Source organism: Pyrus communis, chromosome 3, assembly GCF_963583255.1.
Source record: "Pyrus communis chromosome 3, drPyrComm1.1, whole genome shotgun sequence".
Lineage (NCBI taxonomy): Eukaryota > Viridiplantae > Streptophyta > Magnoliopsida > Rosales > Rosaceae > Pyrus > Pyrus communis.
The window spans coordinates 24,627,844-24,653,578 of record NC_084805.1 but is presented as its reverse complement, the minus strand read 5'-3'; the positions used below and the strand labels follow the sequence as shown (position 1 = coordinate 24,653,578).

At 35.3% G+C, this 25,735-nt stretch overlaps 2 protein-coding genes across 2 annotated transcripts; both read right to left on the bottom strand.

Moving 5' to 3' along the window:
* Positions 1–4,551: 4,551 nt before the first annotated feature.
* LOC137730266 (tetrahydroberberine oxidase-like) lies at positions 4,552–6,153 on the bottom strand. The gene has a single exon (XM_068469324.1). It carries the CDS (start codon positions 6,151–6,153, stop codon positions 4,567–4,569), a length of 1,587 nt encoding a protein of 528 aa, XP_068325425.1. The 3' UTR covers positions 4,552–4,566.
* An 8,501-nt stretch (positions 6,154–14,654) lies between these two features.
* LOC137729582 (tetrahydroberberine oxidase-like) lies at positions 14,655–16,334 on the bottom strand. Its single transcript, XM_068468557.1, has one exon. The coding sequence runs from the start codon at positions 16,327–16,329 to the stop codon at positions 14,743–14,745; it is 1,587 nt and encodes a 528-aa protein (XP_068324658.1). The 5' UTR covers positions 16,330–16,334; the 3' UTR covers positions 14,655–14,742.
* Positions 16,335–25,735: the final 9,401 nt, after the last annotated feature.

The window sequence follows — 25,735 nt, the reverse complement described above, 5'->3', positions numbered from 1 at the left end:
TAAGTTTATAACCATCAAATAATGCATTAAAACAACCATATGATGATCCAATGGTTGGGGACAAATTTCAGGTCTAACATCTTGAGTTCGATTATTGACGCTAGTGAATCACAAGATGATGGTCAGGGAATGCTGAAATGTCTTTCTTAGTCTTCCCAGTTCCCAAAATGGTGGATTGTCGTGGAGAAGACACCCGCTACTCTTATTTTTAAGAGAAAAATCAAATAATGCATTAAATCCTCTAGTTTGTACTTAGTTTTTGTGCTAATATACCGCTTTTAGCTCATCTACAGTTTGATAAGAAAATTTCATATATACATATAAAATTCTTATTTTATTTGCCAAAAAGAATGACTCTTTAGGTTTAAGAGTCAAGTATTTTCCTAAAAATAATATTGTGCGCTCACGTTTAAGTGTGGAAAAGTAAATAAACGGGCAAAAAAACCAATATTAGCATAGAATATGAAAGTACAGAATTTGGACACTCATAAAGGGTTTAAGGAGCCAAAGAAGTCTCTTATAACAATTAATTTTCTTAATTAGTTTGTCCAGGTCCATACAGAATGTAAAGAAGGAACCCCATGTGACAATCTTTATTAAGTTTTAAATTAGTTTTGTTAATTCGATGCTTTTATTTTAGATGCTTTGTTAGAAGATAATCAAGTGTAACCGTTTACGTTATGGTGATGATAACTATTTGTGCAGGACACTCTTTTTTCCTTAAACCGGGTTGAAATCCCCAGCAAGATTTTTATTGAGGCCCATGTTAGCATTATATCCTCTCTTTGTATGTGTTTTTTGTATTAATGAATATCGTACTTTCATTAAAGTTCCCTTATATAAGAAAAACTAATGAAAAATGCTTGAAAATTTTGAGTTTTAATGATAAGGACAAAATAAAGGGTAAAGTGAATAGTATCAGGTTTGACTTTTTAGTGTAAAAATATGATTTTTTTTGTTAAAGTAAACAGTACCGAAACATTTCGTTAAAGTTCCTATATAACATAAAATATTGGCCAACTGAAGACATCTTTAGACAAGCAACTACCAAATCTATTGTTTAAAGGCGAGATTCGTGGGTTTGCTAGGATCCAGGAGATGCCATGACAGAGTGTTTTAACACTTTAATTAAAGACACATGAGTACGTAGTAAAGAAGGTAATGATATAATTTCTTGTAACTAAGGTCCGTGGTGCTCCTAAAGTTGAGTTGTTATTATTAATTTGATGATGAGACACTCTCATCGATTAATCACTTTTGACCGTGTTGGTGTTAAAATTTGGACAGAGTCTGCAATGGATTTAACACGCATTTACACCGAATGTTGCTTTTGGTCTTAGTACCACAAGATGACTCGAGAGATAGAGAAAATAGGTGCACCACTTTTGGAGGCTGCCAACAAAGGGATTGTATTTGAGCGTGTGTGAGGGGTTGTGTGTAAAACTGACTTCTTCACCAAAAGATTTTGCATCGAGTGGCACACTGGTTTGGTTAAATTCTTTTTTGTGTCTTGAGTGAGCGCGGGCTTATAATTCAGTGTTGACTTGAGTGTACTTGCCTGAAATCTAGGCTGATGAACCGACCTCCAAGACTTGAAACGTAAATAGCTAAAAATGTAAAGAAAACAGTACTACTGTAACAAGATTTAAGCCATGGTGGGTGAGATAATCCTAGACGAGTCCACCGAGATCACTAGTATCAAATTGGACTACGTAATGAACATTTGCCTCAGACAGGAATTCAGAGGTGGTTGGAATTGCACGTCAACCAAATCATATCAAGAAGTAACAAAGTTATAATTAGATCTTAGGGATCATAGGCAATGTGTGCATCGAAGGAAGGTTTTGAGATTGTAGCTGAAGAGTTAGAGGTTTTGCTAAGCAATTGGGTTTGTGCTGGAGAGCAGTTGGGTTGATTGAAGAATCACTCAAAGGTTTGTATAATCGTAGTGATTGAATTTGACTAAAGTCCCGAGCTTGAAGGCCTTTGGTCCTATTTCTAGGCAATGAAGAATGAGTAATCTCGTTCTTGTTACTGATCTGGAGCACGGGTAGCAGTGGTGAAGCCACAATTATATAACAATAAAGTCATGATAAGCAAATCTAAAAATTAATCATATTTTTCACATAGTAATGTTGTATTTTTTGTTCATCTTTAAAGCGCTAACAAAAAGTAAAAGGAAACATCAAGCATCACACGTTGCAATAAACCATGAATCAAGAAGTCAATACATCCATAAAATATGTAGTTAAGAACAGAAGAGGAAATAAGAACACGGTTTTTTTTCGTCAACTAAGAAGAGTTTGAGTTAAGCACACTTTTAAGGACAGAGGAAATCTAAATTAAGAAGTAACACCTCAGAAGAAGAAAAAGATAGAAGAAAGAAATAAGAAAATAGAAGAAGCAGCAGCAAGGGGGAGACAGGTTGAGAAAAAAAAAAAGTTAAAACTCACACTAACAAACCATTTCTTTCTCAAACTTGTAAGGGTAAAAAAAAAAAAAATAATAAATAATGAAAAAAGGAGAAACATTGGGTTATTGGGGTCATGTGAACTCAATGACCCCAGTGTAGTTCCGCTAGGAGGGGTATATCTGTCATTTGATGTTGATAATAACTACAATTCCTAGTTGATGGCTTTCAGCTATGTCTTGTGACATTTTCGCACGATTGTTGTTGTCACATCTGTATGTCAAAATGAGGCATTGATCATCATTTAAGAAGAAGAGATATTCTCGGGACTGGTCGTCTGCGTGGCAGACGTGCTTTAGGGAGAACCCTATACGAGCCCTCGGTGGAGAACCCTGCCCTAGTCCTCAGACCGATTGGATTGATGTGAGTTGGTTGTCCGAGTCCTAAAAAAGGATCCTAAATTGAACTTCAAACTTGGTGAGTCGGGGTATAACTAAATATAAATTGACCCCATAACAGACTTTATTTTTATTTGTGGTCCAAACACAACGCATTCTATTCAAGGAATAGTAAAGTATGATAATTAAACCTAAAAAGGTTCAGAAACATCATTGGTATGCGTATGCAATGAAAGGGATGAATACATCAGGAATAATTTTTTTTTTTTTTCTGGGAAAAAAGAAAGAAAAAGAAGATGATTTTGTTTTAAAGTTATACTCCTCTAACAATACGACATCAATGATATTTTTCTCAATTTGTAAGTGAAGAGTCTCAAGTTCAATTTATATAAATGACCACGACATTTTAATTGTTGTGTTGAATTGAAAACCAAATTATAGTTAGATCATTGTATAACTTAAGCTCAAATCTTCCCCAGGAGTAAGAATATTGTGTAGAAAAAGTTAAGACTCATCTAAGCTTTTCATACGTAGGAGTGCAAAGTTATTTTGAAGTGTAGCGGGTCTTTTTTTTAATGTGGTTGGAGGAAGGCTTTCTCCCATAGATGCGGTTATGTATTGTTGGAATAGTTTCTGTAACATGCGGATTGTATGACTATGAATACGATGCGGTCATGTACAATTATCTTTCGGACTTCATTCGTCTAACATTTGTGTACAAATAGGCATAGGCATATAAGTTCCGTGGATATCATGAAGCTTAGGGCTGGTTTGGTATTGCTGTGCTTTGAAAAAAAACTGCTTCAACTGTGCTGTGAGAATAAGCAGCTGTGAAATAAAGCAGCTGAGTGTTTGGTAAACTTTTTTGTAAAAGTGCTTTTGAAAAAAAAAAAGCAATATTAGAATGTTTGGTAAACTTTTATGTAAAACAGATGTGAAAAAAAGCCGGTTTTTCAAAGCTAGGTTTTGCAGCTTCTTGTTTTTGGCTTTTTTTCATCCAAAACTGTGAAAAAAAGCTGAAGCTGAGGGTTTACCAAACACAAAAACAGCTCCCAGCTTTTTTTTATAGCAGCTTTTTTCAGAATCACCTCAGTACCAAACCAGGTCTTAGCCTAACACTTGTTTGATAAAGTTGTGCACACTACTTATAAAGACAAACCCAAACACATAAGAGATAACACAATGCTTAAGTTTGTCTAAAAACTAAACGGTGATGCTACCGACACACAATTTTTTACCTGCCACACACACCTTGTTAATTTCTGTTCTTTGATCTTTTTTAATTCTTTTCATCCGACAGTCAAAAATTAGAAAAAATGTATGGAAGGTAAAAAAGACGGTGTGTAGATAACATCATCCAAACTAAAATATAGAAAAAGTAGAGACTAGCCCCTTGAAATGATTACTGTCGTTCTTGCAGTAGTTTTGGGCCTAGCAAGCCCATTCCTATTTTCTCCTATGAAATTCAAAGCACACTTTAGTGGCCCATTATACATGGTATCCTAAATCCTTTTTAGGGTTCATTTTCACAGACAGCAATATATTCTAAAACTCTACATTGAAAATACTCTTGGGACAAGAAAGTTTCCCCTTATTCATCGAGTTTAAGGGTATATGGTTTGCACCTTGTGACATTTCATTGACAAATTAATCTCGCTTAATCCTTTATTATTATTAGAAAGAAAAAAAAAAAAACAAAAAAAACAAAAACTTGATACTTATCATTAGTATGATAAAAACTAATCACAAGTTCCCAACTCATATAGATGGGAACACAGGGATGCTTTGTTCATTCCTAAGGAAGTTACCAGGATCAACTAAGGTCTTCACATGAACAAGTCTCCTAAAATTATTCTTGAAATACTTTAAGCCCCAAATGCTTGCTTGTCCATAGCTTGTATTACAAGCATTGTTCCTCCCCAAGTCTAGATCCCTATAATTCAAATAGGCACCTCTTGGAGACTTTGAAACATATGGTGCCATGTAGTCATACAGCCTTCTCATCATGCCAATGTGTTTCTCAGTTTCCTTGCCATCATCCCAAGTGACCATATACTGGATTTCGAATATGTTGCCAATTCTGTGTGGGAAAGGAGTTTCTGAATCCGAAATCTCACTCATTTTTCCACCATAAGGTGTCCATATCATATAAGCTTCTACTTCAATCAGTGTTTGCCATAAACCTTCCAAGCCAGCTTCCGAAATTGGTTCAGTCACGTAGTCTGATTTTGCTTTGAAGAAGCTCTTCGATTGTTGAGTTCTCCCCAGCAAAGCTTCCGACTCATTTCTTGAGATGCCGGCAAAGTATAGAACAGACTCAATCCAGCTCATTTCAGTGCAGTGGCCGCGGTCTAAACCTAACTCCGGAAAATTGTCTTGCATCAAAGTGAGAAGTTTCTCGACTGGCCCAAGAAACAAGGAATCAAATTCAATTATTATAGTTTTGCTACCCTTTGCGTCAGCTTTATTTCCAACACCTATGACTGCACGTAGGAAAATGTCTTCATGAAGTTTATCTGCAATGTTTTGCCATTTGGAAACTAGTTTGGTTGCACCTTGTTCTATGGTCTGTGAAATTTTGAAAACTGTGACAGATAGAGGAACAGGAACCAACCTAAGTTTCCATTCTAGAATGACTCCAAAGCTTGAGCCTCCCCCTCCTCGAATAGCCCAAAAGAGTTCTTCTCCCATGGATTTTCTGTCGAGAATCCTGGCATTAACGTCAACAATCTTAGCATCAATAACACTGTCAGCTGCTAGACCATATTTTCGGAGTATAGTACCAAATCCACCTCCGCTAATATGTCCCCCTACACCGATGGTTGGGCATGACCCTGCTGGAAATCCATGAACTTTACTCTTTTGTGAAATTGTGTAGTACAACTCTCCGAGAGTAGCACCTGACTCAACCCGAGCACTCTCATTCTCTATGTCAACATCGATAGATCGAAGATTGAAAAGATCAATGATGATGAAAGGAGTTTTGGATACATAAGATAGGCCCTCGTAGTCATGGCCCCCGCTTCGGGTTCTTATTTGTATGCCGTTTTTCTTGGCACATACCACAGCTGCCTGAACATGGGAGTATTGAGAAGGAGTAATGATAGCTTGTGGTTTCGGTGTTGATGTGTTCAAGAATCGGAGATTCTGTATGGAAGATTTTAAGACTAAGGAATAGTCCGAACTGCTTTCGGTGAGGATGATTTTTCTTGTTGAGGTAGAATTTATGCGGGATGAAAAGCATGGGACAAAGCTTTCCGAAATCGGGTTCGAATTTGTAAAACAAACTGAGTTTAGAAGGAAGAAAAGTAGTAGGGGGAGTAGTTTTATGTGTGAGATCTCCATCTTTATTTGTTCTATAAATGTGAAATGGTATGAGCTTTGAGCTCACTTATATAGGTAATAGGAGTTGGAAGACTTGAAAAGATATATAGGCAGACTTTTCACAAACGTTTGCCTAACAGAAGAAGCTTTTCATAAACGTTTGCCTAACAAAAGAGACATTTTCAATGCGAATTTTTTCATTTATGTGATGGTGGAATAATTACAACAATAAAGCCGTATTCTATTAAGTGGAATCGGCTGTATGAATCTTAAAATGTCACTGCGCTCGTTTTCCGTCAGGTTTTCTGTTAGTTCTAAGTGCTCTATATTCTACATATACTAAAGCTCAGCTATTTGTACTGTTCATTAACAGTGCCGTTCTGATTTTGCCCCTAATCTAACGCATGGTTTTCAGCTTTTTAAAAGATGCTACATGAATTGGCAATTTTGCCCCTTGGTAGAGTGAGTCTACATACGGAAAGGTGCTCTGCACTGTTCTTTGACCCACATACGTCATTTGGGAGACGAAGAAATATAAAATAATAATTAAAGAACCGGTGGTAGGACAAATTTTTTTTTTAAAATGGGAGTTAAAACTTAAACCAGGCCATGGCACAGTGAACAATAAACAATTATAAAAAAAATTGGATAAAGAAATTGAATGCATGGGTGCCACGACCAAAAAAAGATTTAAAAAATGGGAATTAAAGCAGGCCACATGGTAGTTTGCCCGTTGCTTTTCTTCTTTTGCACAGCCTTCTCACGCGTTTTCCATTGTTTTGCAACGCGTGGATCATCGTGGATAGGTTCACTTCAAATGCATCTCTCCAAATCTCCTTCAATTGCATCGTTCCGTCTGTGGTCTTTTGGACATTTTTGGGTTTTGCTCTGCCTTCAATACATGCTTTCCACGTGTTGATCATCGACAATGTTTTTGTTGAGAGGATTTTACCCTTTTTGTACGCGTGTCCGCCATCGTAGAAAGAAATGGAACGGGTGGCACGCTTCTCTTGCTTCTCTCAGGTGGGATCTCTAGAATTTTCCTTTGGTTTCCATCACCATATCACCCAACCAATCCATCAGACTCATCATTACACCCCACTAATTGCTCTCTCTCTCTCCCATGCCTCATTTACTCTCTCATTGCACTCAAATTTTGGACTTTTCAAGAAAGTTCTATTCTTGTATTTTCTAAAGAAGCTTTGTCTGCCATGGTACTGAAATATTGGTAAATATGCGGCCAACATTGAGCATATACATTCAAATATCTGCCACTTCAGTTGGGTTAATATCTGCACCACTTTCCACTCCTCTAACCGGTCAGCGCTTTACCAATATTATTACAGATGTACAGTGGAATATATTTGGTGGGTTGTTATTGGAAACATATGTAGTTCCACCAAGGATATATAGTGTTAAGGCACGCCATGTTTGAAGGAAATTTGGTAATGTTGACTAATTAAATTAGATCATTAGGTGAATTGTGAGCATGGACAATAGCTAGTTTCTAAATTTTCCCTAATTTTTTTTTTCCAATTCGTTGTTTTTGCTATGTTCTCATATAACCATCAAATAATGCATTAAATCCTCTGGTTTGTACTTAATTTTTGTGCTAATATTGTGTTTTTAACTCGTCTGCAAATCACAGTTTGATAATAAAAGTTTATATACACATATAAAATTCTTATTTTATTTACAAAGAGGAATTACTAGTTACATATATCAACATAAAATCTGGACACTCGTAAAGGGTTTAAAGAGCCAAAGCACTCTAATAAACATTAATTTTCTTAATTAGTTTGTACAAGTCCATTCAGAATGTAAAGAAGGAACCCCCATGTAATAATCTTTATTAAGTTTTGAATTAGTTTTGTTAGTTCGACTAGGTATATATATACATATATATATGCTATAAAATATTGGCCACTGGATTTAACTGAAGACATCTTTAGACATGCAACTACCAAATCTATTGTTTAGAGGCAAGATTCCTGGGTTTGCTAGGATCCAGGAGATGCCATGACAAAAGTGTTTTAACACTTTAATTAGAGACAGATAACTACGTAGTAGAGAAACTAATGATATAGTTGATTGATATAACTTCTTGCTAAATACGGTCCACAGTGTTCCTAAAGTTCAGTTCTTTTTTATTAATTTGGTGATGAGACACTCTCATCAATTAATCACTATGATCGTATTGGTGTCAAAATTTAGGTAGAGTCTGAACTGGATTGAACATGTATTTACTGTAAGTTGTTTTCGGTCTCATTGTCATGGGATGACTCAAAGAAAAAGAAAATAAGCATGCCACTATTGGAGGTTGTCAACATACAGAGATTGTGTTTGAGTGTGTGTAAAGGTTGCTTGTCAAATTGACTTCTTAACCAAAAAATTTTGCACCGAGTGAGACATTGATTCAATTAAGTTTTTTCATGTTTCAAGCAAATGAAGACTTAAAATTTAATGTGAATTTGCATGTATTTACCTAAAAAGTAAGCGAATGAGAAGTAAAAACTAAAACGAGAAACTGAATGTCATCATTTCATGATGAAGTCGAGATTACAAATGCTTACAAAAGTAAAATATAGGCCGATAAGCTAAGATACATGACTTGAAATGTAAATAGACGAAAAATATAAAGGAGTAACTCTAGCAGGACATAATAAGTGAGAAAATGTCAAAGAAGTTCACCAAGATCGCTGGTATCGGCCTAGACGGGTGAGGAACATTTACCTTAGTCAACTTGGCTTGAATAAAGCTTTGGTTTGAGGAAAGTTGAGTCGGCTTTCCATCATTCCAAAGAATAAGGATAGTAAAGTATGATAATTAAACCTGGCTTGAATAAGGATTTGGTTTGAGGAAAGTTGAGTCAGCTTTCCATCATTCCAAAGAATAAGGATAGTAAAGTATGATAATTAAACCTAAAAAGGTTTAGAAACATCATCGGTGTGCGTACTCAATGCAGGGATGCATACATCATCATTTTTCTTATGAGAAATAAAAGAACAGACGAGATATTGGTTTAAAGTTATACTCCTTTTAACATGCAATACAGTGGTATTTTTTTTTTTTTAACCAAGTAAAATGTTTTATGTTCGTTTTGTATAAATGATGAGAATACTTAAATTGTTAGAATTTGAAATTTAATTATGAATAGATCATTGTATTTATGACTTGGCTCAAATCTTCTCCAGAAGTAGAATATAGTGTAAAAAATGTTAGACTCTTCTAAAGCTTTCATACATAGGATTTTGAAGTCGCGCGTAACTCTTTGATGATGTAGCGGTTTCTTTATTAATTTTTTTTTCCGTGGTTGGAGGAAGACTTTCTCTCATAGATGCGGTTATGCATTGTTGGAAATGTTTCTGTAACATGTGGATTATATGATTATCAATATGATGGCACATGATTGGTTTTCAAACTTTATTCGCATCACATTCGTGTACAAATAGGCATGTGCACATAAGTTCCCTGTATATAATGAAGTTAATTTTAACGAAAAAGAATAATTTTACTCTAAAAAGTCACTCATGGTACTATTCACTTACAATACATTTTTGTCTTTTTGATTAAAACTCAAAGTTTTCAAGTCATTTTCATTAATTTTCCTTATAATGAAACTTAGCCTAAAATTTGTTGTTTGTCATGTTGAAAAATAATAAGTTTAGGATTTGAACTGAGCCCGTTTGAATTGGCTTTTATTAGAAATTAGAATTTAGTTTATTATAAATAGGATGTTTATTATTTACTAATTCAATTAAGATGTAGCTCTCAGTTTATAGCCGTCTTGTCAATCTCGTTTATCTGTTTTCCATTAATAAAATAATGTCATAGTTATATTTCGTTTGTTCTTCCGTTTGTTTATTTTTAACTTAGCATCAGAGCAGGTTAAATCCTTCGGAGTTTAATCTGGTTCTGTTTTGTTTGTATTAGTTTGTCCATCTAAGCTGTTTGTTTCGTCTAGTTTCGTTCTGTAAGGTATCGTTTGGTATGCAGACGGGACGGGACGGAACGGAATGGGACGGGACGGGACGGAACAGAATGGGACGGGACGGGATGGGACATGACGGAATGGAACGGAGCGGGAGCAAAGATGCCCTCGGATGGAAACAAGGAGGAAGAAGAAGGAGACGAAGAGGTTATAATTTTGTGTTCCACAAATGTGGAACGAGTCGTTCCAGGGGGGTGAGGTGGAACGAAAATTCACCCAAAACTCGTCCCGTGGAACAGCTCGTTCCACCCGTTTTAGGCGCACCAAACGTGGGACGGAACGTCTTGTCCCACTCTGTTCCATCCCGTCCCACGTACCAAACGGTACCTAAGGTTTGATCCTTAGGGGTGTGTTTGTTTGGGTTCACTAACCTTCACTGGATTGGACTACATTAAAAATTAGTGTAGTCCCGTGTTTGGTAATCCCAGGGACTAGTTTTAGTAGGATTAAACGGGATTCGCCTCGACTAGAGACCTCGTTAGAGGTTCTTAGCGAAACCCCCCAAAATGCAGCGGACTGCTAAGCCTTTCCTTCGTCTGCTTCGTTTGTTCACTGCTCATCGTAATCAACGACCTCGACATCAAATCCTCCACTCCTTCCCTGCATGGATCTTCTTTTCTCTCCCTGCTCTATCTCATTACCACCCACCCCTAAATCCCAAAATCGAATTAGCACCCACCGATGGGTCGATTCGATCTGAGACCCAGATCGATGCCGGCGCCACCCCACTCCATTTCCCAAGGTCATCTCCCGCTCTCTCTATCTAAGTCTCGACGATGGCCACCACTGCCGTAGCACCGCGTCAGCTCGCTCAGAAGGAGGTTGAATTCAGATGATGTTGGCCGCGAAGTCCATCTGGGCACGAAGAACTGATATTTTCAGATGGAAAGATGTAATGACATATATCCTCGATCTTCCTCAGATTTGCTTATTTTTTTGGTAATATAATATGAATTTCAGCTTTTTGAATATGTTCCGTTTGGTTTAATGGTGTTTGCAATGGTGGTTCTTTCTAATTTAAGCTGAGATTATAGAAAGCCCCATTTTCTGGGTTTGTATATATATGTATATATACACACATATACATACACGCACACATATATGTATGTATATGTTTTTGCTAGATCTGATGTATGGCTTTTGTATTATTTGTTCTTGTTGGTATATTTCCTTATTCGCAAAACCCACATTGATTCTTTTGTGTAAATTTGATATTTTTGGGAAAAAATTGTGATGGGTTGCTTTGTTGTGGATGGGTTTTTGTTTAAATGTGAAACAAATTATCAATTGTTGGTTTTGAAATCTCAAGAATTTGCAATATCTAGTATGGTAGATGGCACTGGTGGCAATTGCTAGAAGAAGAAAGGAGGTTGGATTAAATACGGTATTTGAGTGACACCAACATACTTTAAACATGGAGAAGATGAAATGTTTAACAGGAATAACGTTAATATTTGGTTGAAATTGAAGTTGAAGAAAATAAAATATTTTGTAATATATCATGGGTTTTTTTTTTTCATTTTTCTTGTTATCCTGTTTCTTAGTCCGACACTACACCAAACGCTTCACTAAATTAGTCCAGCTTAGTCTAGTCTAAGCCAGTCCAACTTAGTCCCTGAAGCTAGTCCAGTCCGAGACAGTCCGGTGCAACAAACGCACCCTAGGAGTTTAATCCGCTTGTGTATTGTTTGCATTTCCCAACAAGTAGGACAATTTACAGGCAGTGATAAACGCACCCGGCTTAAAGCCATGGATATAAACAGCAATTTATATGATAACAAAGACCCATTTATAGATTACATTAAAAGTTTAAAAAGAACTTCTGTTTTGTTTGTATTTGTCTATCTCCCTTGTCTATTTCGTCTAGTTTTTTTCTAAGGAAAACTAATGAAAAGAGTTTGAAAACTTTGAGTTTCAATGATAATGATAAAATAAATGGTAAGGTAAATAGTACCATGATTGACTTTTTAGTGTAAAAATATGATTTTTCGTTAAAGTGAATAGTATCATGAGTTTTTTTTTTGTTAAAACTCTCTTCTTTCTCATTCGGAGTTTAAACTGCTCGTGTGTTGTTTGTATTAGTTTGTCTATCTCCACTGTTTGTTTTGTCTAGTTTTGTTCCTTAAAATTTTTTATTTTTGTTTTCTAGTTTGGGTTACACTTTGTGGTCGTTTTAAAAATATTATAAAATGAATATGTCGAAGTCTGGAGCCGGAGTTGTGCCCAGCTGCTGGAGCCACCATTCCACTGCTAAATCTCTGTCTCGCACCGCCATCACGCTAAAGCTTCGATGTCACTGTCTGCCTGATTTGGACCCGCTAGCCCGACCCGCAGCCCGAAGGACTCGAATCTGACGAGCACAATTCTGTTTGCCACCTGCTATCTGATCGAACCAGCGTGACTCCTTTGCTTTAACCATTGTTGTCTTCAAGCTGGAGACCACCACCACCGCTGCTTGCCGTTGTACCTGATGAGAGAGTTGTGAATGATTTAGTGAGGAAGTTCTGAAGTTGGTGATCTGCGATTAAACAAGATTGGTACATTGAAAAATGATGTGTTTTAAGCCTTGACCGTATTCCGAATGATGGGGCCATTTACATTGATGAGAATGTTTTTGAATTGTTGGGAAAAAGGAAAAAATTATTGGCTGTTTGTTAGGCCTTTTGAGGCCTACACGGATTAGTTTTGCTAGAATTTGCTTGCCTGTCAGTCTAGCGCTTGGACTTGTGACCGCTCAAGTGATAATTTTTGTTTTTGTTTATTTGTTACTGCAGTTGTGATATGAGAATTCTCATCCACCGAGTTCAATACTCTCAACATCTGTCTGCTGGAATGTGAATATACCTATCTGAATCTATCCATTAGCGTAGCAGAGCCTCTTATCTGTCTGTCTACGTAGCAGAGCTTGGCTGTCTGTCCGACTAATGGAGCCTGCATCCACATCTGCTTGTTGGCAAACTCATTTGTTTACCGTCATGAGTTTGACCGGGATGTTGGAAAATAATAAGTTTAGGATTTGGGCTCAGCCATTAGAATTAGGTTTTGTTAGAGATTAGGTTTGATTTATTATAAATAGGATACTTGTTATTCACTTTAGAACAACTTAGTCATGATGTAGCCATCAATTTGTAGTCATCGTGGTAATCTCTTTTATTTGTTTTCTGTTAATAAAATAATGTTCATAGTTATATTTTGTTTGTTTCTCCGTTCATTTATTTTCAATTCAAAGGTGTGTACACTACTTTTAAGACAAACTCCAAACACACAAGAGATAATAAGATCCTCAAGATTGTCTAAAAATTAAAGGGTGATGCTATCCACACATCTTTTTACCTCCTACATACACTTTGTTAATTTTTATCCTTTGACCTTCTTTACTTTTTTTCATAAGATGACTAAAAATTGAAAGAAGTGTGTGGAAGTTAAAAAGAAGTGTGAACACCATCCCAAATTAACATTTAGAGAAGTAGAAACTAAACCCCTGAAAAAAAAAAATTACAATATAATTCTAGCCATAGTTTTAGGCCTAGCAAGACCATTCCTATGTTCTTCTATGAAACTCAAAGCACAATTTGGTGGCCCACTAAACATGGGTACCTAAATCTTTTTCAGGATCCATCGTGACAAACAATAGTATAATCTAAAACTCTGCATTGAATCCTTGGAAATGTTCTTGTGACAAGAAAGTTTCCCTCCGAGTTTGAAGGTAGATGGTTTGCATATTGTAACCTTTGACTGAGAAATTAATCTCACCTAATCCTTTATCATTTAAAAAGAACAAAAAGAAATATGACACTTTTGATTAGTATGATTGACTGGAAAACTAATTCCAAGTTTTGAACTCATCTATGTTGGAAGTCAAAAGCAAAATGAAAGCGAATAAGAATAAATGACAATGGTTGAAATTGTTGTATGCAAGCAGCCAATATGACTTTTAGCATGGATAGCAATCAATGCTATGTTTATAAAATCTTGTAAAATATCTATAAGAGAGATGTCCACGTACGTTTAGAGTAATTTCTATGGAGGTGGATTGTCTGCCCTCCATTTTTATACTTTCCTCATACCCTTCTGTGATGTGTGGTCACGATTAAGTTACATCAACATTTTATATTAATTTTTTTTATAGAAATAATAAAACAAAAAGTAATAAGAATATAAAATATTGACATGGCTTAACCGTTACCACACAAATATGAGGGTATGGGAAGAATATGAAAATGAGAGGGCAGACAATCAATAAGAGTTAAAAACTTTTACAGAGCATTTTTTCCCAAGAGCTTGCTGCTTCCTTTTCTTTTGTCTTTCGGTTCATTTACAAAGTGAGTAAAGTGAGAGGTGTGATAAAATTTGTAAACTTACCATCCTCATATTTTGGTATTGAGTTAGTAAATTTTCAATACCAACAATCTATTTCTTCCTAGATGGGAACAAAGGGATAATTTGGTGTGATAAAATTTGAAAATACTTGGGACAAGAAAGTTTCCCCTTATTCTTCGAGTTTAAGGGTATATGGTTTGCACCTTGTGACATTTCATTGACAAATTAATCTCGCTTAATCCTTTATTATTATTAAAAAAATAAAATAAAAACCTTGATACTTATCACAAGTTCCCAAATCAAATAGATGGGAACACAGGGATGCTTTGTTCATTCCTAAAGAAGTTACCAGGATCAACTAAGGTTTTCACATGAACAAGTCTCCTAAAATTATTCTTGAAATACTTTAAGCCCCAAATGCTTGCTTGTCCATAGCTTGTATTACAAGCATTGTTCCTCCCCAAGTCTAGATCCCTATAATTCAAATAGGCACCTCTTGGGGACTTTGAAACATATGGTTCCATGTAGTCATACAGCCTTCTCATCCCGCCAACATGTTTCTCAGTTTCCTTGCCATCATCCCAAGTGACCATATACTGGATTCCGAATATGTTGCCGATTCTGTGTGGGAAAGGAGTTTCCGAATCCGAAATCTCACTCATCTTTCCACCATAAGGTGTCAATATCAAATAAGCTTCCACTTCAATCAGTGTTTGCCATAAACCTTCCAAGCCAGCTTCCGAAATTGGTTTAGTCACATAGTCTGATTTTGCTTTGAAGAAGCTCTTAGATTGTTGTGTTCTCCCAAGCAAAGCTTCCGACTCGTTTATCGACATGCCGGCAAAGTATAGAACAGACTCGATCCAGCTTATTTCAGTGCAGTTGCTGCGGTCTAAACTTAACTCCGGAAAATTGTCTTGCATCAAAGTGAGAAGTTTCTCGACTGGCCCAAGAAACAAGGAACCGAATTCAATATTAATAGTTTTGCCACCATTTGCGCCAGCTTTATTTCCAACACTTATGACTGAATGTAGGAAAATGTCTTCATGAAGCGTATCTGCAATGTTTTGCCATTTCGAAAATAGTTTGGTTGCGCCTTGTTCTATGGTCTGTGAAATTGTGAAAACTGTCACAGATGGAGGAACAGGAATCAACCTAAGTTTCCATTTCAAAATGACTGCAAAGCTTGAGCCTCCCCCTCCTCGAATAGCCCAAAAGAGTTCTTCTCCCATGGATTTTCTGTCGAGAATCCTGCCATTAACGTCAACAATCTTAGCGTCAATAACATTGTCAGCTGCTAGACCATATTTTCGGAATATAGTGCCAAATCCACCTCCGCTAATATGTCCCCCCACACCCATAGTTGGACATGTCCCTGCTGGAAATCCATGAATTTTACTCTTTTGTGCAATTGTGTAGTACAACTCTCCGAGAGTAGCACCTGACTCAACCCAAGCACTCTCATTCTCTATGTCAACGTCGACAGACCGAAGATTGAAAAGATCGATGATGATGAAAGGAGCTTCGGATACATAAGATAGGCCCTCGTAGTCATGGCCCCCGCTTCGGATTCTTATTTGTATGCCGTCTTTCTTGGCGCATACCACAGCTGCCTGAACATGAGAGTATCGAGAAGGAGTAATAATAGCATGTGGTTTCGGTGTTGATGTGTTCAAGAATCGGAGATTCTGTATGGACGATTGCAAGACTGAGGAATAATCCCAAGTGCTTTCGGTGAGGATGATTTTGCTTGTTGAGTTAGAATGTAAGCGGGATGAAAAGCAAGGGACAAAGCTTTCCGAAATCGGGTTCGAAGTTGTAGAACAAACTGAGTTTAGAAGGAAGAAAAGTAGTAGGGGAAGTAGTTTTATGTGTGAGATCTCCATCTTTATTTGTTTTACATATGTGAAATGGTATGAGTCACTTATATAGGCAAGATGAGTTGGAAGAATTGAATGGTTATCGATTGCCTAACAAAAGAGCCCCTTCATACACGTTTGCCTAACAAAAGAGACTTTTCATGCAAATAATTCAATATTTGTACATGAATCTAATGCAAATAATTTAATACGTTTTCAATTCAAAATTTTCGTCTACGTGACAACTACCAAGATTTACCGTACTAAGTGGAGTCAGCTGTATATATCCTAAAACGTTGTTGCGCTCGGTGTTTGTCCTAAGTCTTCTGTTAGCTCCAAGTGCTCTATTTTTTTTTAGGAAATTTTATTTGAACCCATATTTTGTATCTCAACGCCCTGCTTACTTTTTATATTCACATTGTATTTGATTTATATATCATTATCTATTTACACCCAACATTATTTCCAAAACCGTCCTTACTTATCAAAACTCAACTCAATCAAACTTCTTTTTACATCCAACTCAATCTACTTAAAAATAAAAAATAAAATCCTAACCAGTCCGTCATCTCCATGGAGCAAATCCCCTTCTCTCTATCTTTAAAAAATCCTTCCATCTCCCATGGTTGTCATTCTGCACTCCCATCTACTCCTCCGTAGTCATCCAAACCTCTTCCTCTTCCTTTTCTTCATCATTTGACATCTCTAAATTTCTAGAGTACTAATTAGCTTAATAATCGATATGAGCTTCTGGTTAGAGTGTTTAATGAATTTGGTATGTTTCAATTAAATGAGAATCTTCTAGCCTATATATTCCTATTTATGGTAGAAAAATGGGTACGTCCATGATAACTTTTGGTAGATCAATGAATATTTTTAACCGTGATTATTTATTAGATACAAAAGTTGCAAACAACAATTCACATTACATTGAACTGTGGCTAAAAGGTATATCGTCTTTGCACGTTTTATAGGCAAACTCATAGCCAAGCAGTTTTTATTGTGGAGCAAAACTTCAGGGATTGATCTGACCTGAATATGTAATTGAGTTTATGCATTTTAATGATTAAACTGATAAATATTTCAACCATATATGGATCTAATATCGTAGTATCTTTTAGCCTCTATATGCCACAAAAGTTGCGGACAAAAATTCACAATACATAGAATTGTGGTTAAAAAGTATATCGCCTTTGCATGTTTTATAGATGAACTCATAGGTAAGCGGTTTTATTGTTGACCAAAACCTCGGGAATTGATTTTGCTTGAATGTATAATTGAGTTTATGCATTTTAATGATTAAATTCATAAATATCTCAACCACATATGAATTTAATATCGTATTATCTTTTAGCCTCTATATTGGTATCTGTGGCAAAAAAATGGGTACCTCCATGAGAAAATTTTGTAGATCGTTGAATATTTTCAATCTGGATGTTTATTAGATACCCGAAATTATAAGTCTATTCGCGAAAGTCTAGGTCAATGCCATGTGCAATATTTGTTAAGACGTTTAGGGAACTGTTATTAGCACTCCAAAAATTTCATTCTACACTCCTCACAAGTGTATTTTTCTTTCTAATTATAGAAAGTTTGGAGTGCCAAATGAGATTTTTGGAGTGCTAATAACAATTTTCTATATTTATATACATTTTATTTTAGTTTGGAAGTCGACTTCCTTTTTTTTTTTTTTCTTTCTTTCTTTATCAAGATGGGAGTATCACTCATTGTAACCCTGTGCAACTAGTTGTTGATTCGTTTTGAATAATCAACATTATTTCTTACAATGTCTTGGTCATATGAATAACAGAAAGAAAACGGTCATGATACAAGTTGAATGGTAGTAATACTAATTAGTAAAAACTTGTGCATGATGTTTGCTTATAACCAAGTGGCATGAAGGGACAAATATGTATGTTTCATGCATGACTTGAAATAGTATTAGTCATCGGGAGATTTTGCATCAATTTGTTTTTGTTTTTAATATGTATATATTAAGTTCTATTTTAATGGGATTGCTCACCACACCTAAGTTGTGATAATGCCTTTATTTATCGTTGTTATGTGAGTTTAATTAAATTTTGAGATTGTGTTTATCCACTACATACATTTCGATTTTTTTTTTTTGAGTTGAGCGATAACATTAGTAAGTTAGATGTTAGATTAGTCACTAACAGAATTTGAACCCACGCCGTCATGCAAGAGCACAACATTTTTTCACTACTGTGGTAAAGGGCCACTTATCAACAAGTTGATTGGCCCGTGTGACTTTACTAATACTATTCCAAGTCATGCATGAAACATACACATTTGTCCCTTCTTGCCACTTGGTTATAAGCAAACATCATGCACAAGTTGTTTACTAATTAGTACTATTATTCAGCTTGTATCATGACCGTTTTCTTTCTGTTATTCATATGCCCAAAACATTGTAAGAAAGACAAATGTGTATGTTTCATGCATGACTTGGAATAGTATTAGTCGTCGGGAGATTTTGCATCAATTTGTTTTTGTTTTTAATATGTACATATTAAAAACAAAAACAAATTGATGCAAAATCTCCCGACGACTAATACTATTCCAAGTCATGCATGAAACATACACATTAAGTTCTATTTTAATGGGATTGCTCACCACACCTAAGTTGTGATAATGCCTTTGTTTATCATTGTTATGTGAATTTAATTAAATTTTGAGATTGTGTTTATCCACTACATACATTTCCATTTTTTTTTTTTTTAGTCGAGCGATAGCATTAGTAAGTTAGTTGTTAGTTTAATCACCTATAGAATTCGAACCCACGCCGTCTTGTAAGAGCACAACACTTTTTAACCAATGTGGTAAAGGGCCACTTGTCAACAAGTTGATTGGCCTGTGTGACTTTACTAATACTATTCCAAGTCATGCATGAAATATACACATTTGTCCCTTCATGCCACTTGGTTATAAGCAAACGTCATGCACAAGTTGTTTACTAATTAGTACTACTCTTATTCAGCTTGTATCATGACTGTTTTCTTTCTGTTATTCATATGCCCAAGACATTGTAAGAAATAATGTTGATTATTCAAAATGAATCAATAACTAGTTGCGCAGGGTCACAGTCAGTGATACTCCCAACTTGATAAAGAAAAAAAAAAAAGGAAGTCGACTTTCAAACTAAAATAAAATGTATATAAATATAGAAAATTGTTATTAGCAATCCAAAAATCTCATTTGGCACTCCAAACTTTCTATAATTAGAAAGAAAAATACATTTGTGCAAAGTGTAGAATGAGATTTTTGGAGCACTAATAACAATTCCCTAAATATATCTTAACAACTATTGTATGTGGCATTGACTTAGACTTTCGCTAATAGACTTATAATTTCTGGTATCTAATAAATATTCAAATTGAAAATATTCATCGATCTACAAAGAAAATTTTCTCATGGAGGTACCCATTTTTTTGCCACAGATACCAATATAGAGGCTAAAAGATGCTACAATATTAAATTCATATGTTGTCAAGATATTTATGAATTTACTCATTAAAATGCATAAGCTCAATTATACATTCAAGTTAGATCAATTCCCGAAGTTTTGGTCAACAATAAAAACTGCTTACCTATGAGTTCAGCTATAAAATGTGCAAATATGATATACTTTTTTTAACCACAATTCTATGTATTGTGAATTTTTGTCTGCAACTTTTGTGGCATATAGAGGCTAAAAGATACTACGATATTAAATCCATATGTGATCGAAATATTTATAAGTTTAATCATTAAAATGCATAAACTCAATTATACATCCAGGTTAGATTAATTCCCGAAGTTTTGCTCCACAATAAAAACTGCTTACCTATGAGTTCGCCTTTAAAATGTGCAAAGGCGATATACTTTTTAGCCACAGTTCAATGTAATGTGAATTGTTGTCCACAGCTTTTGTATCTAATAAATATCCACGGTTTCAACAAAAAAATAAAAATAAATAAATATCCACGGTTAAAAATATTCATTGATCTACCAAAAGTTATCATGGACGTACCCATTTTTCTACCACATATAGAAATATAGAGTCTAGAAGATTCTCATTTAATTGAAACATACCAAACTCATTAAACACTCTAACCAGAAGCTCATTTAATTGAAAAGAAAAAGGAATCAATACGTAAAAATTGAACCAATCAATTGAACACATACCAATTATTAAGCTAATTAGTGCTCTAGAAATTTAGAGATGTCAATTGATGAAGAAAAGGAAGAGGAAGAGGTTTGGATGACAACGGAGGAGTAGATGGGGTTGCAGAATGACAACCATGGGAGATGGAAGGATTTTTTAAAGAGAGAGAGAAGGGGCTTTGCTCCATGGAGATGATGGACTGGTTAGGGTTTTATTTTTTATTTTTAAGTAGATTGAGTTGGGTGTAAAAAGAAGTTTGATTGAGTTGAGTTTTGATAATTAATGGTGGTTTCGGAAATAACGTTGAGTGTAAAGAGATAATGATAGATAAATCAAATACAATGTGGGTATTAAAAATAAGCTAGGTATTGAGATACAAAATATGGGTTCAAATAAAATTTCTTTTTTTTTTTTATTTTCTTTTCTTATAATCTCCTTCAAAGTCTTCCTATGTCTTCGTCTATTTCTTTTGCTTGGAACCTTGTCCCACAGTCGCATCTTATAAAAAAATAATTTTGTATTTTGACATCAATTTCCATTTATTGTAAAGAAGTATATATTCGTCGAAAACAATTTCCATTTATTAAAAGAAGGTTATAATTCTTTTATTGAGATACAAGTAGAGTTAGGAACTTGTATACGTTGGTTGAGGCTACCTAATATCTATCGTTCGTTGACACTAGTTAGTAATGTCCGTGCATTGCTCTGGGATTACAAATTGTATGAATAATTATGTATCATTCTCTTCTAACAGTTTCTCTAATTATGAGTTTTATTAAACAAGAAATAAGATTATTTTCTTGTCACAGAATTAGCATTTTCAATGCATCAAAGCAAGTGGTAATTATTAAAATGAATATGTTAACATATAGCATAAAATCTAATAACCTGAATAATAGTATTTTAATTGATATCAACAATCAGAAACACAATTGTAAATATAAAGTTGGGTGATTTAATGGTTACAAACCATGTAAATCACCTAGACATAGAGAAATAAAAAGTAGATGAAAATTAAAGATTGACTTGAGCTTGGAGTTCACAAAATGCTTTTAAAAGTAGTAAATATTCTGTTGGATTGAGTTCCTTGTAATGAGATACACTTCTCTGCATGAATAAAATTCTAACTTGCAACCACCCGTAATTTATAATTAAGCTAAGCAAATACATAGTAAGCACTGCACAATCACAGTAATAACAATTTTCAAATAGCATTATACTATCAATTACTCTACACAGGAATCTCAAAAATGGATAATCAAGCTGTAATTTAAGATCTTTGAAATTGCAATTTTATAAGTCATTAAACCCATATTACAAATTATGTAGTCAATCTCACTACCCTCCTTATTACACATCAAAAGTTGAAAAAAAACAAATATAGTTTCTTTGAGATTTGTAAGTGGAAGTACCTCATTGAAAGCCTTCTGGAAGCACTGCAACACCTTTTGGAACATTTGCCTCATTCTGGTCCAGAGTGCAAACTGCACAAGCACTTTAAGCATTTCCCAACACCGCATAGCATCATATTTCCTATTATTAATCCACAATGCCTCCTCCAACTTTGAAATATCTGCTGGGCAAACAAACACAAATCTATATTTATAAATTCAAACTCCCAAATATCTAAATGGAAGAAGTCCCAAATTTATATTTTCAACTACTAGATAAAACATGGAGAATTCCTACGTCTAAAATAATTAATAATAATAATAATAATAAAAAGATATTTCCGGAAAATTCAAAGTTAGCACCTTGAGTTAGCTTCTTTAATTCCAAAACTGAGACAGATTGCTCTCCGCTTCTTCTCATAATACACACAATCAGTTTCTATTTTTTTTTATCAAGTAAAGCATAGTCAACATCTTTTACTGTCGATTAGATTGCGTCTCCCTACATGATTGAAAAAACAATTGAATCACAATTAACATTTATTAACAATGAAAAAGCAATTTAGTGCCAAACTTTAAAAACAACCTGTAAAATCCAAAGCAAGCATTAAAGAAAGTTAATAGTGTAGGACATAAATGTTTGCCCAAATATAAAAGGAAAGATGTTTCCTAGCTATACTTCAGAGTATTTAAAAAAAAAAAAGGAATGATGTTTCCTAACTTTATTTTAAGCAAGCTCACATATACAGAACATCAATTCTATCATACACATAAGTCAAACAAAAGCATCAAAGCCAATAATAACACTGAACTGAAAACCCATTAACCAATTTATTAACATATTTTTTTGTAGATCACTACCTCTGTATTCTTAATTTATTAAATTGATTAAAATTACTAATTCTCCTATTTCTGACAATACCCCTCCCACTTCAGAATGATAAACAAAAAATTTCTCAATTTCTTATATCTCACAAATAAAAGTACATGCATGTCCATTTCAGATCTTAAAACCGAAAGAAAATATCGGGATTTCTTAGTTTCTTACCCAGATCCACGAATTTGAACAGTTTTATATCAAACTGTTCATCGTCACTAGTTATACTAAAATATCAGGGTTTTTTGTTATTAATATTGATAAAACTCAATTGAGACCTCTCGAATCATTCATTGTGCGTATTGATTTCATTTTAATATTGAACCTTCTAAGAATCTAAAAGCTCATCAAAGCGTATTTCTAAAAAAATAGATATTCCAAAGTGACACTTAATTTCACATGATACAACCAAAAAGGGTAAAAATACAGCAATGAAACGGCTTTTCATTCCCAATGGCCAATTTTATAGGATTCAATCCATACATGGGAATCAAGAGGATTGAAGCTGTCAGGCATAACACATGGTTACTGATTGATGGAAATGGCCAAAATATTAGATAAGAAGAAAGTCTGCTCGCTTTCTGAAAGTGACTTTCTGCGGTAAAACTGAACGAGCTTAAGGAACAATATTTCATAAGCAGGAAAGTCATTAACTTTGGAAAGATTGATCCCCCTTGAAGATACAGCCGATCATTCGTGTACTCATCAAATTCAGCCATCATTACAATCATGTACCACACCTTTCCTAAGATCTCCCTTGCATTTCCAAACGGTTAAAAAATGTATAACTTTACTTATCATGAAAGGCCAATGAGATTACAATGATTATAGTCTGGTGTACGCAAACCTGATATACTACAACTGATGCATACAATCCAATTAAAATGTTCATAAAAACTGCCAACACGATACTTGAAACAACCACAATTACCCACATAGTGATTGTCAAACCAGCAATAAGGATGCAAGCTATTTCAAGAAATGGACCTTCTCGAGTAATCAGATCATGAATCAGTCGATACCAGCCTTTAAGCAGCATATAGGGGCTCTTTACAACAGCAATTACAGTGTAAACAGAATCTCCACGATCAGCCCAACACGCCAACTATATTACATCCCAGAATGTGAATCAACCTAGAATATGTCCCCGAAAAGAATTGAGTTCGGATTAAAACCGCTCTTTTAAGCAATGTTATTTCAAATGTTTATATTTGGCCACTGCTACATAATTTGACGACAGAAGCAAAACGTTGAGTCACTAATTACAACACGATTACTTTATGGTTCGATTCAAATGTTTATACTCGGCAAAATCAATCACGAATGACTCTTCGTATGTATCTAAGATCACCAATTAGGCAGAATCACTCAGGACTAACAATATAGGCACCCAAGCATCCCATGACACACTGACTGACTAACCTGCACAGATATCCCAATAAACCTACAGATTAGTAAAAATAACAGAAGAGTGTTTGATGTTGAATGTCCTGAAACAGTCTCCAAGACAGTGGTACAAGAGGTTTGATTCATTCATGCTGAAAATCAATTTTAGAAGATGTTTATATGACTGTTGCGTGTACTATCATGCGTTCTAAGATGGGATGATCATATTGCTATTGCTATATGTGGATGACATGCCAATTGCTTGTCAAGACAAGTCTAGAATTCAAGACTTGAAAAAGATGTTGAGCGAGGAGTTCGATATGAAGGATCTAGGTGCTGCACAGAAGATCCTTGGCATGGAAATTCAAAGAGATGGGACTGCTAGAAGGATTTGGATATCACAAGCCAAGTATATTCAAAAGGTTCTTCAGAAGTTCAACATGCAAGAAGCAAAGGTACTTTCGACTCCTTTGGCGGCTCACTTCAGGTTAAGTGGGCAGCAGTGTCCTATGTCCGAGGAAGAGCAACGAGTAATGAAGAAGATGCCTTATGCTAATGTCGTGGGCTGCCTCATGTATGCAATGGTATGCACACGTCCCGACATAGCTCAAGCAATCAGTGTTGTTTCCAAATACATGGCAAATCCAGGAAATCAACATTAGGATGCAATCAAGTGGATTTTGCGTTATTTTAAGGGTTCTTGGCTACAAAAGGATTATGTTTGAGAGTCAAAAAGAAAATGTAGGGGTGTTAGGATATGTGGATGCCGATTATGCAGGGAACTTGGACAAAGATAAGGTCAACTTCTGGTTATGTGTTTACGTGCATAGGAGGACCAATCAGTTGGAGGGCACTACTGCAACCAATTACAGCTTTGTTGACCAGAGGCAGAGTATATTGCATTGGCCGAAGCTGGAAAGTAAGCAATATGGCTTAGTGGCTTGGTAAGTCAAATGGGAATCACTCAAGATTGTGTGAAGCAGAAGTGTGATAGTCAAAGTGCCATTCACTTGGCAAAGAATTGAGTTTTTTTCTGGAAGATCAAAATACATTGAAGCAAGGTATCACAGAATCAGAGATTGGATGGAGTCTAAGGAGATTTGGATTGAAAAGATTCATATGGATGGCAACGTCACAGATTTCCTTACAAAGATAGTGCCAGCCAAGAAAGCATTGCTTGAACTTGATCAAATATCGTTGGTTGATCAAATTGAAGCACCTCCTCACTTGAGGTGCAATGAAGCAAGGAGAAGATTGCCAAGGTGAAGACTCTTGAAGATTCCAGAGCTGCTTCAAGAAAGTTCAAGGATACTCTGGGGTGCAACGATCAAGACTTGGTTTGACTCACCAAGGTGGAGATTGTTAGGTATTTTGGTTCGTCAAATATGTCCTAGTCGGTTTGGGTTTCTTTTAGGAAAACATTCCCTCTTACCAACCTCCAACAAGCAAGTATACCAGTAAACTGAGTAGCTTCCCCGTTGGTATCTTGGAATTTGATCCGCCATTCACATCTGTATGTGAACCTACAATCAGCAACCAAAGTCAGTGCCGTTGGGGAGCTCTGGTTTAGGGGAACAAAATGTATGGGAAGATTATAGTTTGAGTATCTGATCA